The sequence below is a fragment of the Callospermophilus lateralis genome, chromosome 6, assembly GCF_048772815.1.
Source record: "Callospermophilus lateralis isolate mCalLat2 chromosome 6, mCalLat2.hap1, whole genome shotgun sequence".
Classification (NCBI taxonomy): Eukaryota; Metazoa; Chordata; class Mammalia; order Rodentia; family Sciuridae; genus Callospermophilus; species Callospermophilus lateralis.
The window spans coordinates 100,600,889-100,617,435 of NC_135310.1; the positions used below are offsets into that span (position 1 = coordinate 100,600,889).

General features: G+C 33.5%; 1 protein-coding gene across 1 annotated transcript in view; it reads right to left on the reverse strand.

The window, feature by feature from the left end:
• Gfral (GDNF family receptor alpha like) overlaps positions 1-16,001 on the reverse strand; it is a 58,986-nt gene extending 42,985 nt beyond the window's left edge. The window contains exons 1-3 of the mRNA XM_076859489.2: positions 15,980-16,001; positions 12,216-12,350; positions 9,441-9,599 (exon numbers count right to left, since the gene is read on the reverse strand). Coding sequence (XP_076715604.2) covers positions 9,441-9,599; positions 12,216-12,350; positions 15,980-16,001 — 316 coding nt within the window. The remainder of the gene's footprint in view (positions 1-9,440; positions 9,600-12,215; positions 12,351-15,979) is intronic.
• Between the last annotated feature and the right edge of the window lie 546 nt (positions 16,002-16,547).

Consider the following 16,547-nt stretch of genomic DNA (forward strand, 5'->3'; position numbering starts at 1 on the left):
TGGACAGACTGAAGCAGGAGGATGGCAAATTTGAGGTCAGACTTGGAAACTTAGAGATATCTTCTCCCCCAAAGCAAATAAATAAATAAAAGGGATGGGATGTGGCTCAGTATAGAGTGCCCTTGAGTAGTTCAATCTGCAGGGGGGAGAGAGAGAGAGAGAGAGAGAGAGAGAGAGAGAGAGAGAGAGAGAGAGCGAGAGCCTGAAACCATGGAAGAAAGAAGAAGAGAGAAGGCTTGTATCTTGGAAACCTGGATTTTCTCCAAGCTTATTTTCCCTTTCTTGATACCTTGCTGCTACCTATGTCCCATATGGAATACACTGTGGTTTCATTAGAGAATATTGATATCTACCTCGTCAGTTTTACAGCTTCCAAAATATTGTTCACCTATTTAAAGAATTTGTCCTTCTCTGAATTTTATGCTGATTGTCTTATCAAATACTAATTTCAAACTCTTGCCCTGATATTCGTCACTGATGTCAATCTTCTTCTCACCTCCAATCTTGTCATTGTGCTAGCTTACTTCTGTGCCCTTTGGGAAAAAAATCTCATCTACCACCTTATTTCAGAATTCCCTCTGATCTTCACCTGCCCTCCAACTATGTATACCAGTAATCCAACTCTAAACTTGACATTTATTTGAATTTCTCTCTTTTGATTACAAATATGAATTATTCTACTATCTTCCAAAAACTTCCCCTCATTTAATCTGTATATGTACCTCCAGGAATTTTGTCTTCATATTTCCTTCCAATCTTTTAAACATCTCCTGAATTCACTGACAGTTTCCATCCTAGATATATACACTAATAGATGAACTTTGTCACTGTTATCCCCTCTTTTTTTTTATTACTTCCTTAGTGTAACTACAGCCTTATACGTTTACACAGCTTTGTTTTCTCATAGAAACATCACATGAAATGCAAACAGGTATCCCTGCAAATTAAAAAAAAATGGACTATAAAATTCTTCTAATATATAGTATTTCATATGTTTCATATGTCATCAAACATTATGCATTCAACTCAAGCTTACCATTTCCTTCATCATTCTCATAAGATGGCTTTGATTCACATTTAATGCTGAAAGTAGAGCCTTTCATTGGGAACCACTTTGAGCTAGAGAGAAGAGCTGGAAAATGTCATGTGCATTCCATGAGAGTAGAGACTACATCTCGCTGTCTTATATTTCCACTTAATAGCACTTGATAAGCATGATTCAAATGTATTGCATGGGTATTATTCACCACTTTATCCATGAATAATCAATTTTACCACCATCTCTGAATCATTCACATCAGCCTACACATCTTGTATTTCCATCTTGAAAAAAATCTCCTTTTTACAATAACCTTCTTTCAAAAAGTATCCTTAGTTTCTGCCTCCAATTTCCTTCCTCCTATTTCCTTACAGACTCTCTAAACTCCACCTTCAATTCTATCATTGTGCTTTCCACTCCACAGATGTTTTCATCAAGGTCATCTGTAACCTCCACGTTGTCAAAAGCACTTAGTAGATTTTTGGTCCCAAATATCTGTATCACATCGTGGAATCCTCTCGATCTTTCATTTCTCCTTTGCATACTTCCTATACTTGACTTGACTTCCTGCCACCATTCTTCCCTGTTTTACCCTCTTTCTCTCTAGCATATCCTTCTAGGTTTTTACTGCTCCTTTCTCTTCTCCCATACCAGTAAATGCTGCAGCATCCCAGAGGTCATCCACCTATTCCTTTTTCTCTTATTGATCAAAATATGTCCAAAATTTAATAGAATCTCAACCTGCTGCCAAACTGTTCCAAGATACCATGCATGTCTTTGTTAAAATCATCTAGTCCCATAGTCTTATATGCCATCTAGAAGTGAATGATGACTCTCTGAGTATCTTCTTACTGTACAGATCTCACATCAATATGCTACATATAGAATTTAGACATAAATACCATTATGTATTATTTCCTACTTGATACCTTTGCTTAGATATCACATAAACATTTCAGACTTAAAATGACCAACTCTGACTCCCAAAGTCTCCTTTGTTCCCAACTAAAGCTTCTTCTAGGAACTGTTCCTATATTAGTTAATGAAAATAAAGCCAGCAGATCCTTATAAGTACTCAAGACAAAAACTTGGGAGCCAACTTTGATTCTTTTTCTTGCAGTTCTATAAGATAATATCAAAATGTTCGGAATCACACATTTTCCCATACTGGATCATCCTCCATCATGTTTTGCTACCTTATTTTAAAAGCCTTCTAACTGGCTTTCCTACTCAAGTCTTTGCTTCTCTTAGTTTTCAAACAAATAACAACAACTAAAAAGATCCTATTAAAGATTAAAACTCTGGCCATGCCTCTCTCCTGACCAAAACCTTCCATGATTTACTATATGACTTAGAGTAAGAGCCAAGGTTTTGAAATAACCTACAAATTTATATGTGATTTTGCATCTGTTATGCTTCTTATTTCCACTCCTGCACCTCTCTCACTTGCTCTTTCAATTCTAACTACAGTGTCTCTGCCCGTCCAAACTCCAAACACATTCACAACTCCAGACTTTTTTAACTTACTGTTTTTTTCTGCCTTAACTATTCTGTCCCCCAGATACCCACATGGTGCATTTCCTTGTCTTTTGAAATATTTTTATTAACATTAATTTCCTCAAAGCACCTCTCTGACTACTCCATTAAAATTACAAACCACCTACTCAGATCTCTTTTCCCCCTACATGTTTTATCATTCTTTTTAGCACTCATTGCTACTTAAAAATATACCTTAAAACCTTTATCCTGTTAATTTTCTCCAGGTTACACAGCAGAAGCTGTGGTGTACCACTCTAGGTACTAGTGTTTCCCACATCCTAGGTGTGTTGTTGGGAGATAGGTCACCCCCATACTTTTCCAATCATTGCCTTTCTCTAAGGGAAGTAGTCATAACAGGTCACAGACTTTTCCAGGTACAAAGGACCAGCTTCCCTTGAATTTATAACTCTGAAAGTCCGTTCCTGGAACAAAGCTTTCTGTGGAAGCAGTTAAGTTAGTTCTCCAGAATAACCATATTTCATTTCTACCTCTCCTTCCATCTAACTCTGTGTCTTCTTTTTAGCTTTGGTTCCTGCGGGTGCACCTCAATACATTTCCGACATGTAAACCTCTGTCTCTGTGTCTGTTTCCAGGGAAACTGGTACAGACACTCCTGGAGTCTGAATGCAAGCTCCCGGAGAGCAGTGATTTTTGTTTCACTTTGTTTCATTTACTCTTTTATCCTAGGACTTAGAATATGGCCTGTGGCAATCACAATAAATAAATGATCATCACTTACCACATTTAATCCTTTTATTTAATATTTAAAATCCTCTGAAACATAGCATGGTCCTTCAATGAAGGACATATTTGTTTTTAAATCCTATTGCATAGGACCTAACACATTGTAAATGTCTCCTATTTGAATGAATGAAATTAACATTATGCCAAAAACCTCAAGACATGTTTTCTCTTTCTTTGAAGTCCCCTTTGGACACAGTTGTGATATTGAGCTTTCCAATTTTAGTTTTCTAGGAAAAACACAGAAATGATAGAGTTGGAATGAGAAGCCAAATATTTTCCCTCGTTTTTGTGATTATACTGATTGCTGCTAATTTTGATTTTGTGAATACCAACCTAAAGCCGTGTCTTCACTGAACCCATCCTCAGTGTCTTCACTTAAGGTGGGGGCTTGATTCATTTGAGCATCCTGCATACAAATGTCTTCAAATAAACTTTTCCAAATTTGAGTACAGTCTACTTTGGAAGGGTCACTGCATGGACACTTCCATAAAATCATTTCTTTCAGCCTTTCTCTTAATGCTGCACACAGTTGTCTTCCACCCAGGCTCTTGCATTGTTCTGTCTCTCTGCCACAGGTTTTCTTAAAATTCTCATAAAACGTAGTGCACTGTTCAGATTCCTGACAGACATGGGTACAGTCAATCTTCTGTTCAGCCATTAACGATGTGTCTTTCTTATGGAACCACTGAGTAGTATTTGACTTGGAAGCCAAATCGGAGGACAGTGTTAACTCTCCTATAAATGAAGAACAACTAAAAATGAAATAAATTCATTTATTTATGACTCTTCAATATGCTTTTAATAAAGCATATAAACATATTTTTTATAAATATCCCAATACCCCTTGTCTTTCGAAAATCAGTGGGAAATTACTTCAAAGGAGCAGTTACAAATGACGTTGAATTTTTGAAAGTTGAGAAACCGAACAAAATAATATAGAGTTTGCATAAACAACATAATGTTAATGCTCATTTTTAATGGTATTTTGTCCTTTCCATTTACTGTCTGTCTTTTCATTACATCTTCATGGTTAGTAAAATCATTTAACTTATGTATAAGGCAATCCATTATTTCGTATACAAATTTTTATGAATTCCCATTTTCTCCCACAAATGTGCCTTTACTAAAGTGTTTCTCTATCCATGCAAAGTCAGTTTAGACATTTTTTTTGTAATTCCTCTGTCCCCCATGAAACGAATTATATAGATATACTGTTTGTCTATTTTAAAACTTCTATACGTACACCTTATACATGGTAAGGTAAGACTTTTTGGCCCATACTCAACAGCAATTTTTGGTTCTACTTCCTTCATTGAGAACACATCTTCTATTAGAAAGACCCAATAAGCCTAGAATTGTATAAATTTTATATGAAGAAGATGGGGAGAGTAACTTCAGCACAAGATTCTTAGTAGATTTACAGCTTTTTTTTTTTTTTTTTTTGTCTACTTCTAAAATGTCTTGCCTTCCTCTGAGGCACTTCAAGAAGACCTCCACGTCATATGTAGCGGGGCAGGCCTGTAATCTCAGTGACTCAGGAAGCCAAGGCAGAAGGACAGCAAATTCAAGGCCAGCCCCAGCAGTTTAGCAATACTTTGTTTTAAAATTTTAAAATGAGGGGGAGAGGGGAAAGGCTGGGGATATAGCTCAATGGCAGAGCACTATTGTGTTCAAACCCAGAACTGGGAATGAATAAATAAAAATAAAAAGACTTCTGCTGCAATGCTTCTGAGACTTTAGTATTCTTCCTCTAGCCATTCATTCTTGTCTTTGGGATGTCTGCTCTTCTTGTACTTTTAAGTTAAAATTTTTTTTCTATTAAATGAGTGTTCCCACACATTAGTTTTTCAAATGTCTCATACTTATGCAAGATCCAAACAATATGACCACCTTCATGTTATAAAAATGTGTAAGTACAAACCTCCATTGCACTCTGCTAAACACTGTGCAGCCTCCATTGTGCATGTATTTTTGCTACTTAGACCATTTTCCACCTTTATCTAATAAGACCTCACAATGAATCATTATATTTTATAAATCAGAGTCCTAAATAAGAATAGAGACCATCTCTTAAATCCCTAATAGCTAGCATGTCCAGGCATTCATGTACAAGATGTAGGTAATTTAATGCTGCCCTGATATAATTCACACTCTTATATTGGTAATTATATATTTTGATATGAAATAAAATGTAAGGCTACCTAAATGTCAACATATTTGATAATATATACTTGTAATATAACTGAATATTTGTAACAAAATAATTGAAATTTGTATATAAAATATAGTATAACTATATATGTATATGTATATAGCCACTTTAAATTAAATATCCTGACTAAATATAAATTTTGCTCAATGTTGTCAGATACTCAAGAGCAGGAACTATCTCATCTAGAATCATATTCCTCAGAGTTTATACAACATCTACATATATGAATTGAGTAAAAAATATCTTAGATACAAGATTTAGATGCTCAAAATAGTTAATGAATTTTAATATTTACATCATTTATTTATTGATCATTTTCTATCTTTCAGAAACTTTTTTTTAAAGAGAGAGTGGAGAGAGAGAGAGAGTGAGAGAGAATTTTTTAATATTTATTTTTTAGTTTTTCGGCAGGCACAACATCTTTGTTTGTATGTGGTGCTGAGGATCGAACCCGGGCCGCACGCATGCCAGGCGAGCACGCCACCGCTTGAGCCACATCCCCAGCCCCTCTTTCAGAAACTTTATTGGGAGTTTTATCATATTAAAAAAAAAAACCAGAAATGCCAAAACCAATTTTTCCAAGAATAGAAATGTATATGCTGGGGTACATTTTGGTAAAGCAAAAGAAAGAAAGAGAGGTCAAGGCTTCGTGGAGAATGCTGCAGCTAATACAGAAGGAATGCTAAAATTTCAGTGTTTATTTCCTTTACTATTTTAAGCTGAAATATCAGCAATTCCTTGAATATGCCTTCCAAACCTAACAATCAAGTCAGGTCTATCATGAAGTGCATTTGTGAAATTGTTTAGGTCTTCTTTTCTATCTCATAGTTCTAAGGTTTTTGTAGGACTGGTTTATCAATATTTCCACATTGCAGGGTTTAATAAATTCCATGTGGGAAAAGTGGTTTTAGCATGATAGTTGATTTCATTTTAACTGCTCTCTACTTCTTAACTGATAACAATATTTTATCCTAACTTGGTGTGATAAAAATGATGATCAAGATAGAAATGTTTCAATTTCTTGAAACAAAACAATATTTTGATAAATATTTCAACATGCTTACATTTCTTACTACTTCAATCTAAAATTGGTAGAGATCCCTATTTAGCAAACTAATGTCATTCACAGGACCTGTCCTATTTAATGTCTCCTTTTAATTGCTAACTATTTTCTGGGTCCCCTCTTTTACTAGTTTTAAAAATTTAACAGTAGTTTCTTTTCCTACCGTTAAAAACTTCCTTTTGGTCTCTCTAACTAGATTATGACATTGTTACTGAAAATACTTTTCTTCTCACTTCTCACTTCTCCTTTCCTAATGAATTTATTTTCCTTTGTGTTTTTATCTGCTCATAAGTCTTTAACTTCAAAATTTGTGCCTCTATTTTATATTTTTCTTCTCAACTCAAAATCTCTGTTTCCAAATACTAGTTGAATAAGGCATGTTCTATTACTTCTTCATTTTCAATTTTATTTTTAGCATGGGAAACTTCATAAAAAATTATAAACATTCCTAATTTGAATGTTCCAAAGAATGTTTCAGAAAAAAAAATTTCCAAATATGATGATAGTTCTGTTCCCAATCCATAATTTCTTCTTTATTTTTATTTCATTGTAATCGCTTTGAATATCATGTTTAGTACATTTTCTTCTCCCACTATTCAGCTGGTCACCAGTTCCTACTAATTATAACTCATAGACACACTTAAAATATCCCCTCTCCTTATAATTCTCAGCACATGTGTTAGTTTAGGCATGTGACACTGTTATGGTTTGGATGTGAGGTGTCCCCCAAAAGCTCATGTGTGAGACAATGCAAGAAGGTTTAATGGTGAAAAGATTGGATTATGAGATCCTTAACCAAATAAGTGAATTAATTCCATGATAGGGATTAACTGAGAGGTAACTGAAGGTGGGTAGGGTGGGGCTGGAAAAGATGAGTCATTAGGGGCATTCCTTTGGAGTATATTTTTGGTGAGCTGACCTTAGTCTCTCTCTTCTTCCTGATCATTATGTGAACCTCTTCTCTCTACCACACTCTTCTACCATGATGTTCAGTCTGACCTGGGACCCTAAGCAATGAAGCTGTTCTCCTGTGGAATGAGACCTCTGAAACCATGAGCTCCTAAATAAACTTTTCCTCCTCTACAGTTTTTCTGGTAGGGTCTTTTAGTCACAGTAGTGAAAAAGGTAACTAAAACAGATGTCTAGCCACCAAATTATTGTGATGCTTTTTAATTTATATCCTTCTTGCATCTCTCTCTCCCTTCCATTCCATCTTCTACCTTACAGCCTTATCATTTGTAAAGCTGATTCTTCATTCCTCTGTTTAAAATAGATAACAGATCCTCATATCAAAGGTTTAAAGTCTAATCTCATTAGAAAGCTATAAGTTCAGCTTACCTCATTTTTATTAACATCTGGTTTCTTTCCAACATTATATCCTAATACTTTTCCATTCTACAATCCAAGTTAACAAAAGATTTGTAGCTCTCCAAATGTGCTCTACTTCATTGTATTTCCTCTATTTTAAAAATCCATTTTGTTTGCCTCCCTAAAGAACACAGTTCATCCTAAAAGGCAATGTCTGCCACAACTTTTAAAAATTATTTTTATAAAATAAAAATTGCAAAGTGGTGCTTAAGCACTGGCACATCTCCAGCCCCTTTTAATATTTTATTTAGAGACTAAATTGCCTTAGGGCCTCACTAAGTTGCTGAGGCTGACTTTAAACTTGAGATCCTCCTGCCTCAGCCTCCTGAGCCACTGGAGGAACAATCTATGACTGCAATTCTGTGAAACCTTCTGGGTCACCATTATTTCTTCCTATATGACTTTGAATATTTTTGTTGTGTCCGAATATGTGCATGAATATTATATAGAATAGAGTACATTGTACAAATGATATTCTGCAATCATCATTTTAATTAAGGATTGAAATCATATTAAATATGTTTTCAGATGAGATGGAAATTAAACTAAAATCAGTAAGAAAGACACCTGGGAAATCCCAGATATTTGGAAATTAAGCAACAAGTTTCTAAACCATGAGTCAAATGGGAGATCCCATAGAAAAGAAAATATTCTGAATTAAATAAAAATCAAAATATAGCATAACAATTTGTGTGTGTAGCTAAGACAGTTTTTGAAAGGAAATTCATGGTATTAAATACTTATGTCAGGAAAAGAAGAAAACCTTAAATCAATGATCCAAGTTTTTATCTGAAGAAAATAGAAAATTAAGAACAATTTAAAATCACCACACACACACACACACACACACACACACACACACAATGAGCCAACAAAGGGCAAAATCAGAAAAGAGAAAGAGAAAGAAGGAACACAAATTATAAATATCTGAATGAATGAGAGGACATCACTACCACTCCTACAGACATTAAAAAGAACAGAATATTAGAGGAGCAACTTAGAGATGGCAATAAAAAAAGAGTTCATTAGAAACTCTAAATATAAAAATCCATAAAATGGAAGACACCAACTACTAAAGCTCACTCATGAAGAAACAGATAACTGAATTAGTATTGTAACAATTAATTACATTGAATTTGTGTCTTGGAACTTCCAATGAAGAATAGCCTAGGTACTTTCATTGGTTAATTGACTTAATCTTGAATTAAAAAAAATAATGCCAGCTCTTTGTATACTGTTACAAAATATGAAAAAGAAGGAAACACTTCTCAGTTCATTTGAAGAGGCCAGTGTTAGTCAGACAACAAAACTAAAGATCTTATAAGTCAAGACAATATACCAATATACTACTACATGAACATTGATATGTCAGCAAAATATTAGCAATAAAAACCTTGCAATAAGAAAAAAGAATAATATGTCATGATTTAGCAGGATTTAGCTTTGGAACAAAGACCTGGATGAACAAGCATTACCTGATTTATTGACACATTCTTTTCCAAGAAACTTGTTCACAGTACAGTACAGGTCATCTGTGCAGAGACACTCTTTAAACTGGAAATTGCTGTCCACGAAGGACTGGATTCTCAGGTTACAATGTGATAAATTGCTTATCTTGCAGGGGTCACCTGGATTTAACAATCAAAATATAACACTCCAGATATTAATATGAACATAACTTTTGGATCCTTTTTTCCAAAGTACTTTATAATTTATTTATTTATTTAGTACCAGGGATTGAACCCAGGGGTGCTTAACCTTTGAGCCTCACCCCAAGCCTTCCAAAGCACCCAGATGCCAATCTGGGTAATTCTTTAGTATGACAAGATTATATAAGGTTGTTGCAGGATGATCAAATAAATGACTTTTAACACAAGATATCTATTTTTACTGTGCTTTTCCCAGAACATACTTCATAAAATAAATGGAAACTTTCTGCATTTTAAAGTAGTTTGTCCCGACATAAAATGCCAATATTTGCACTTTGGAAATACTCAAAGCTGTCCTTTTATGAAATCACCAGAATGATTTCTATTCTGTCATTTTAGATACTTCATTAGCTATTTTGTCTTAATCTGCTATTTTATTTTATATGTCATCCTGATATGTGTAGGTGGCTCTAAACTTATTGAGAAATGAAGTGAACCTGGCACTTATAAGCACTCCATAAATATTATTGAACAAATCTTTTATAACTAATAATATTTCATTTTCTGTTTTAATTTAAAAAGCTATATTCCTCTATCCCAGTTTTCTTTTATTCATTGTTCTGGATAAAACCACTTAAGTTTATATTGTCTGTGAATTTGAAAATATTTCTATTTCATCTTCATGCATGAGATAATTATGCAAATATTTTTTGCAATTTACCACAAATGTCTTGCTATTATATACTAAAATACATAAATAAGTGATAATTCATGACACATGAAGTGTGATATTTTAGAAACACATTTTAAATTGCCTTATGTAACAAGGAGTTTCATCACCAATACAAATAACAAATTTTGTTGTCCTCTGTCTTCATCATAAAATTATTTTATTACTTTAAGCAAATTATTTTTCCTGAATAGAAATATGAATATTGGATTAGATAGCTATAACTTTCCTTCCAGTGTGAATAGTCCATGTACTTTCTCAAGGACACAGAAGAGCAGAAACTGTCTGCCTTTCTACTCATCCTGTATAATTCACTGAGGTCATGTTGCTGGGCCAAGCCTGCTGATAGAGATTGTACACATGGGCATTGTTAGAACTGTAGGTTGCTACTTTTTAACACAATGCAGTCTGAGGTAAAAGAAGCATTTGAGGATAGTCAAGAGTCATGAGCAGTATGTGATTTAATCTTTGTAAAATGGAGAAATGAAAAAAATCATGGAGAAATACATTTTGAATTTCCCTTTAGTATTTGTCTTACAGAATATTTCACAACATCCATCAGCATTTAGAATATTATAATAGCCATAATATAAGATGGTTATATTTGTCATTATGTTAAAATGTTGCATTTTAAAACTTATTTTATCATGCCATTAAGGGGACAATGTCTTCCTGTATAATCAGTTTAATATGTGTATTTTCTGTGATTGGAGTCTTACTATAATGATTTTGTTATCAACTGTACTGCCTACATGACCTAGCTGAATTTCCACCCTGATCTTGTCTGTCTTTGAGGACAGAAGGTCTTAAGGCCACAGGCTCCTCTTCAGTGGGCTAGACAAAACCATTCAGATTCAAGATGGCTGCCACAGTGATTCCCCAGACCTCTAATTTCATTTTAATCTAATTTTCATACTGAACAACACACCTATAAGCCACCATGATAAGAAACACCCCACCATAAAAGGAGAGAAAAGATGTGGTGCCTGAGTTCTGAGAAGTCTCCACCTATTCCAGGAAAAGACATAAATGTCCTTCACTTTATTAGCCTCTCTCTCCCCTCATTTCTTTTCTCCACTCTCCAACAGGTCAAGAAATTGATTTCTTAGTCTGTTTCCCACTTCTGTTACTCTTGGCTAATACAAGTTTCTTTTGCTGCTCATCCAGTACTCAGTCTTGTTATAGGTCTTGTGTCTCTGAGAAGGAAAATGGGCCCAATTTCCAATTTTCATTTTGGGGGAATTCCCCATTCAGGGAATGATTTGGTAAAATTTCATTTACTATATATGCAGTTACTATATAGTAAGAATATCCCCCTCAATCTCTGCTTTCTCCATTTCTTGAAACCCCCTTCAAATATTTGGAATGTGGGATAATTTAAAATTAAAAATTGTTTTAAATGACTCTTGACAGAACTGGAATGAACAACAGTATGTACTTTTTAAGAATAAAGAACAAACATTATAAATGTACAAATAAATAGCAATGGTTATACCAAACATTATTCTTTAGTCCTTGACAAATTGACATATTAGCAGAATGCTATTTTATTTGAAAAATTTTATTTATGGTTCTAAGAAGTACACATATCATTGGAGCATTTTTCTTGATAAAACAAGTAAATGTATTCTTAAATTTTGCATAAATCTGCCTTAAGTGTTAATCAGACCCTATTAGTAATTATTCATATTCTTTTGCAATGAAATTCACCAATATATGATGGAATGTAGATCAAGTGAATGTCAAAATTAAGTAAGCTACTTAACAGGAAGATTAACTTAGTTTCTAGAATTGTATAAGAAAATATCAAATCTCATTTTTATCTTAGATAAAAGAAATCATTTGAGTTTATTTATAGCAACTTGTTTTACCTGAAACATTGCAGGCATCTTCCATTATTCTCCATGCATGTTTGCATCCATGTGCATCACTTCGACATTGCTCTCTTAAATATGCACAAATATTGGTATAGGAAGCAGATCCATTTTCTGAGCTTAGTCCCATAGCTTGAATAACAACAAGAAGACAGCAAAAGTTTGCGATGTTGCAGTCTGGTGGCTATTTTCCCCAAATCTAAGTTATTAAAAGAGCAGAATTGTGGAAAATAAAGCATGGTAAAATTATTATAAGGCTGAAAAGTACCTTAAACTCCCCTCTAGCTGTAGATCTGTATTTCTCCTGTGTAAGAGTCTTCAATGAATTGTCTGTACTGATTCTTCTCATTCTCACCACCTATTCACTTTTCAATTTATTTATTTTTAGGACTCTTATTTGATCCAAACTACTCTTTAAAAGATATCTAATCACCACATTAATGTCAAATTTAATAGATTTAAGACTTTATCTGACCTCTTTTGACCATTAGTCATTTTGTTGACATATTTGTTTCGGGACTGTCTTCCTTTGGCAACACTTTTATTGATTGTCTTGATATTCATCCAATCAATATATTCTGGCCATAGTGAATCTCTCCTAGAATTACCTTGATCTTCTGTTAAAATGTATTTTCACTTAGGTTCTGTCCTTGGACCTTTCTTATTCTCATCTTATGTATTCTCTGTGGACAATTCCATGCTCTCTCAGTATGAACTAAATTCTCTAGGTTAGACTGGGGATATAGCTCAGTTGGTAGAGTGCTTGCCTCACATGCACAAGGGCCTGGGTTCAATCCCGAGCACCATACACACACACACAAAAAAAAAAAAAAAAAAAAGAAAGAAAGAAAAAATTTTCTAGGCTAATGATTCCTCAAATATGTGATTCAAACCAATATTTTCCAATATTATAGCCACAGATAGAAAATAGTTTCCTCTATCTGAAAGTTTGAGACTATAATTTCTCTAACATCGCCCTTTTCATCACCATTTCCTAGTGGACCATAAGCAATGCCACCGTTATCAGAGGCACCCAAACCAGAAATCTTACATTCATGATAAATTTCTTGCATATCCTCAGTTTTATTCTCGCACATCTCTTTACAAAAATTGACTCTCACCTAGAGCATTTGATTAACACTTTCATTGGTCTGTCTGCCTCCAGTTTTATCTTATTCAGATATGTTCTTTATACCTCCTAATCTACCCAATGCACCATTCTAATATTGTAATTTCTCTGCTTAGACCTTTTGCGTGGCTCCTCATGACATGTTCTCAGATTCCTCACCATGCGCAATCTGGAAATCCACAAGAATTTATAATTTTCCAAAAGTTCCATGCTGTTTTACATCTCTGAGGATTTACTGTATCATCCCTATAAATATTCAATTGTTCTCTTCTGAATAAGTCTCTTTGCCCTTTCAGACTGACCATAATCTTTACCTGTTTTAAGGAATCTTTCTCTGAATGCTATACCATCCTTTCCCTACACCCAAATTAAATTGACACCCTTTACCTGTTATTCTAGAATCTTGAGAATTCCCTGATTGTAGATTTGACTTCTCTCTAGTGTGTGTTCATGTGCTTCTTTTCATCACTGAGTTCTAGGGTTTTATTGGGTAGCACTGGAGTTTATTTATAGTTTTATCCCAAGATATTCAATAAATGTATGTTGTTTCAAACAAAACAGTTGTTTATAGGTCAGTAATACATAAATAACTAACATCTAATCAAAACAACAACTTCCAGATATTTACAAGTTATTATTAGAGGAGGAGAAATGGTTTCAGAAAGTTTTCCAAAGGCAATCAAGAGATGCCAATGCAAATTTAATATGTTATAAAAGCAATTCAAGTTCATTTGACAACAATGCAAACCAACACTTGCTTAATAAATTTATAGAAAAACATGGAGACTACAATTGATTTATAGTTATATTAACTTTAAGCTACATTTTAATCACATTTGAATTTGAATACTTATAGAGATGATATTAATTAGAAACCACCTGTGACAATATAGAGTTATAGGCTTCAGGTAAAGCCTTGAAATCTTTTCTGTTATCTTACCTCTTTTGAAACCTTGCTTCCTAAGAAGATACAAAGACATCTGATTTGACCATGTGTACTACTTGCTTGGTCACTGCATTTGGAGGTTAGGCACATGGGTGTGGCTTGGTGACATTTTTCTTTTTGAAGGCTAGAGTGAAAATCGACATATCAGCTTTATATTATTTTCAAGTGTTCAGGGACAACCTCATCTAGCCAAACCCCTGTGCTCTTAACTTGGCTAGCCTAGATAAAAAGGGTGTTTTTGATTCTGGTGAAAATTTACTTGGATTAATCCAGTTTTCAAAAACCCTCATTTGGGGATTTTATGTCAAAAATGTAACTTATAAGAAATTGGCATTTTGCCATTTATCATCTGTCTTTTAAACAGTTACTTCAAAAAATTTACAGGTGATGATCCAGTACCTCTGCTAAATGATAATTTATGAATTCTACATAATATCATTCCTAAATCTACTTCACCTCCTTTTACATTTTCAAATTTTGGTTGAATAATACACTTAATTGATTATTTTACATGATTTTTCATATCTTCCACTCAAATACAATACTGAGTTAATTAAAGAAATCATACTGATGATTTGGCCCACAACACACCAAAACATAATTATCTTTCTAAAATATGTCTTATTCCTTCTTAATATTTGTGACTCTCTATTTAACTCAAGATTTTTCAAAAATTCTCCTGAATTGCTCAGTGAAAATTAGATTCTATTTTAAAATTAATAATAAGAAGAATGCCTCATATAATAGAACTGTTATTTAATACAAAGAAAGACTGAAAATATATTAAGGATTCCTTTCCTTCTTGAATTATCTTTGATTCAATTTAGTTTGACTCTCCTTTTAAAGTTTAACACAATTTGAAATAAAGTTCTTTATTTTCTTGTCCACAGTTATGCTTTTGTTCATCAATATCTATCAGCCTAGAGTAAACAGAAAACACCCTGGCTTTGTTTACTATTATCCAGCTATAATTACAACTATCACCTTCCTGAATTTAATTTATAAGTTTCATTCAACACTGGAGAAGATAGAAAAACTCCAGTAACACACAAAACAAGTAGATTGTTATTGATTCTACATTAAACACAGACGATTTCATTTTCATCATCCTCTTACAATATAGTCATAGGATTTAATATAGCAATTCCATACTTTAGGTCATTAAATTTGATCAAAATGTGAAGCACTTAATGTGGTGTTGTTTTATTGTACTAAATGAATATTAGTAATATTAAGATTTTAAAATTAGAGAAAATGAGTGGTTTAAATTAAAATCTTTTAATTTAATTTTAAAATAAAATATATAATAATTCAAAATTTATCTTATAACTTGTAAATAGATACTGGAAGTTTTTATTTCTTTTTAAAGACTCTAGGACTTACATGAATTTCATAAAATCCTGGTAAATAACTCAAAGTCATTGTATTATTGTACAATTAAACAGAAACAACCAGAATGATTAATGCAATTCTTATATTATTCATTTTCTATCAAGTTAGAAATAAATAAATAAAAGAACTGTACATTTTTGTCAGTGATGAACAATGCTGAAACATAAATGTGTCGTGTAATTGGTATTCTACATTATAAACCCCGTTAAGCTTAAGTCATATGGTACTATATTCAGTTTGCAAATAATTAGTACTACAATGAGTTCAGATAAACCAGAAGCGCCATTCACTTACCCAGTAAAATGAGCACTATCATGCCGGATGACTTGGGGCTGTTCACCTGGACGAAAGGCACATGTACTTATTCCAGCCACGTCCTAACAGAAACTGTCCTAAATAAGGTTTCAGCTTCTGTCTTGTGTACTAAAAACATTACTAATTCAAGTCAACTTCCTATGTCACCATTTCCTCACCAATCTTCCCTGAGCTGTGAACTTTCCTAATTATATTCAAATTCAATTATTCTCCTGAGTATGCTAATCCTGGATATTATGCTTCCAAGAAAGCCCACAAACCAATAATAAGGGAAATGATACATACTCTGCACATTTGTGAGAAAGCAGTTTTTTGTTTTTTTTTATCTTCAGCTGGGATATTAAACTGTGTAAAAATCTTGCAAATACGACCCAAGATTTTCCAAGACATTTGAGCTCACTCAGTTTCCATTTCAGTTATGGAAATGATTTCATGTAGTTGGAGGACATGCTCAAGGAAAAAAGACATAAGCAGTCCTGAAAAATTACAGGAAATTCAAGTTCCCGCAGTATAAGACTGGTTTACCTCATCTTCCTAAATGAGGAAA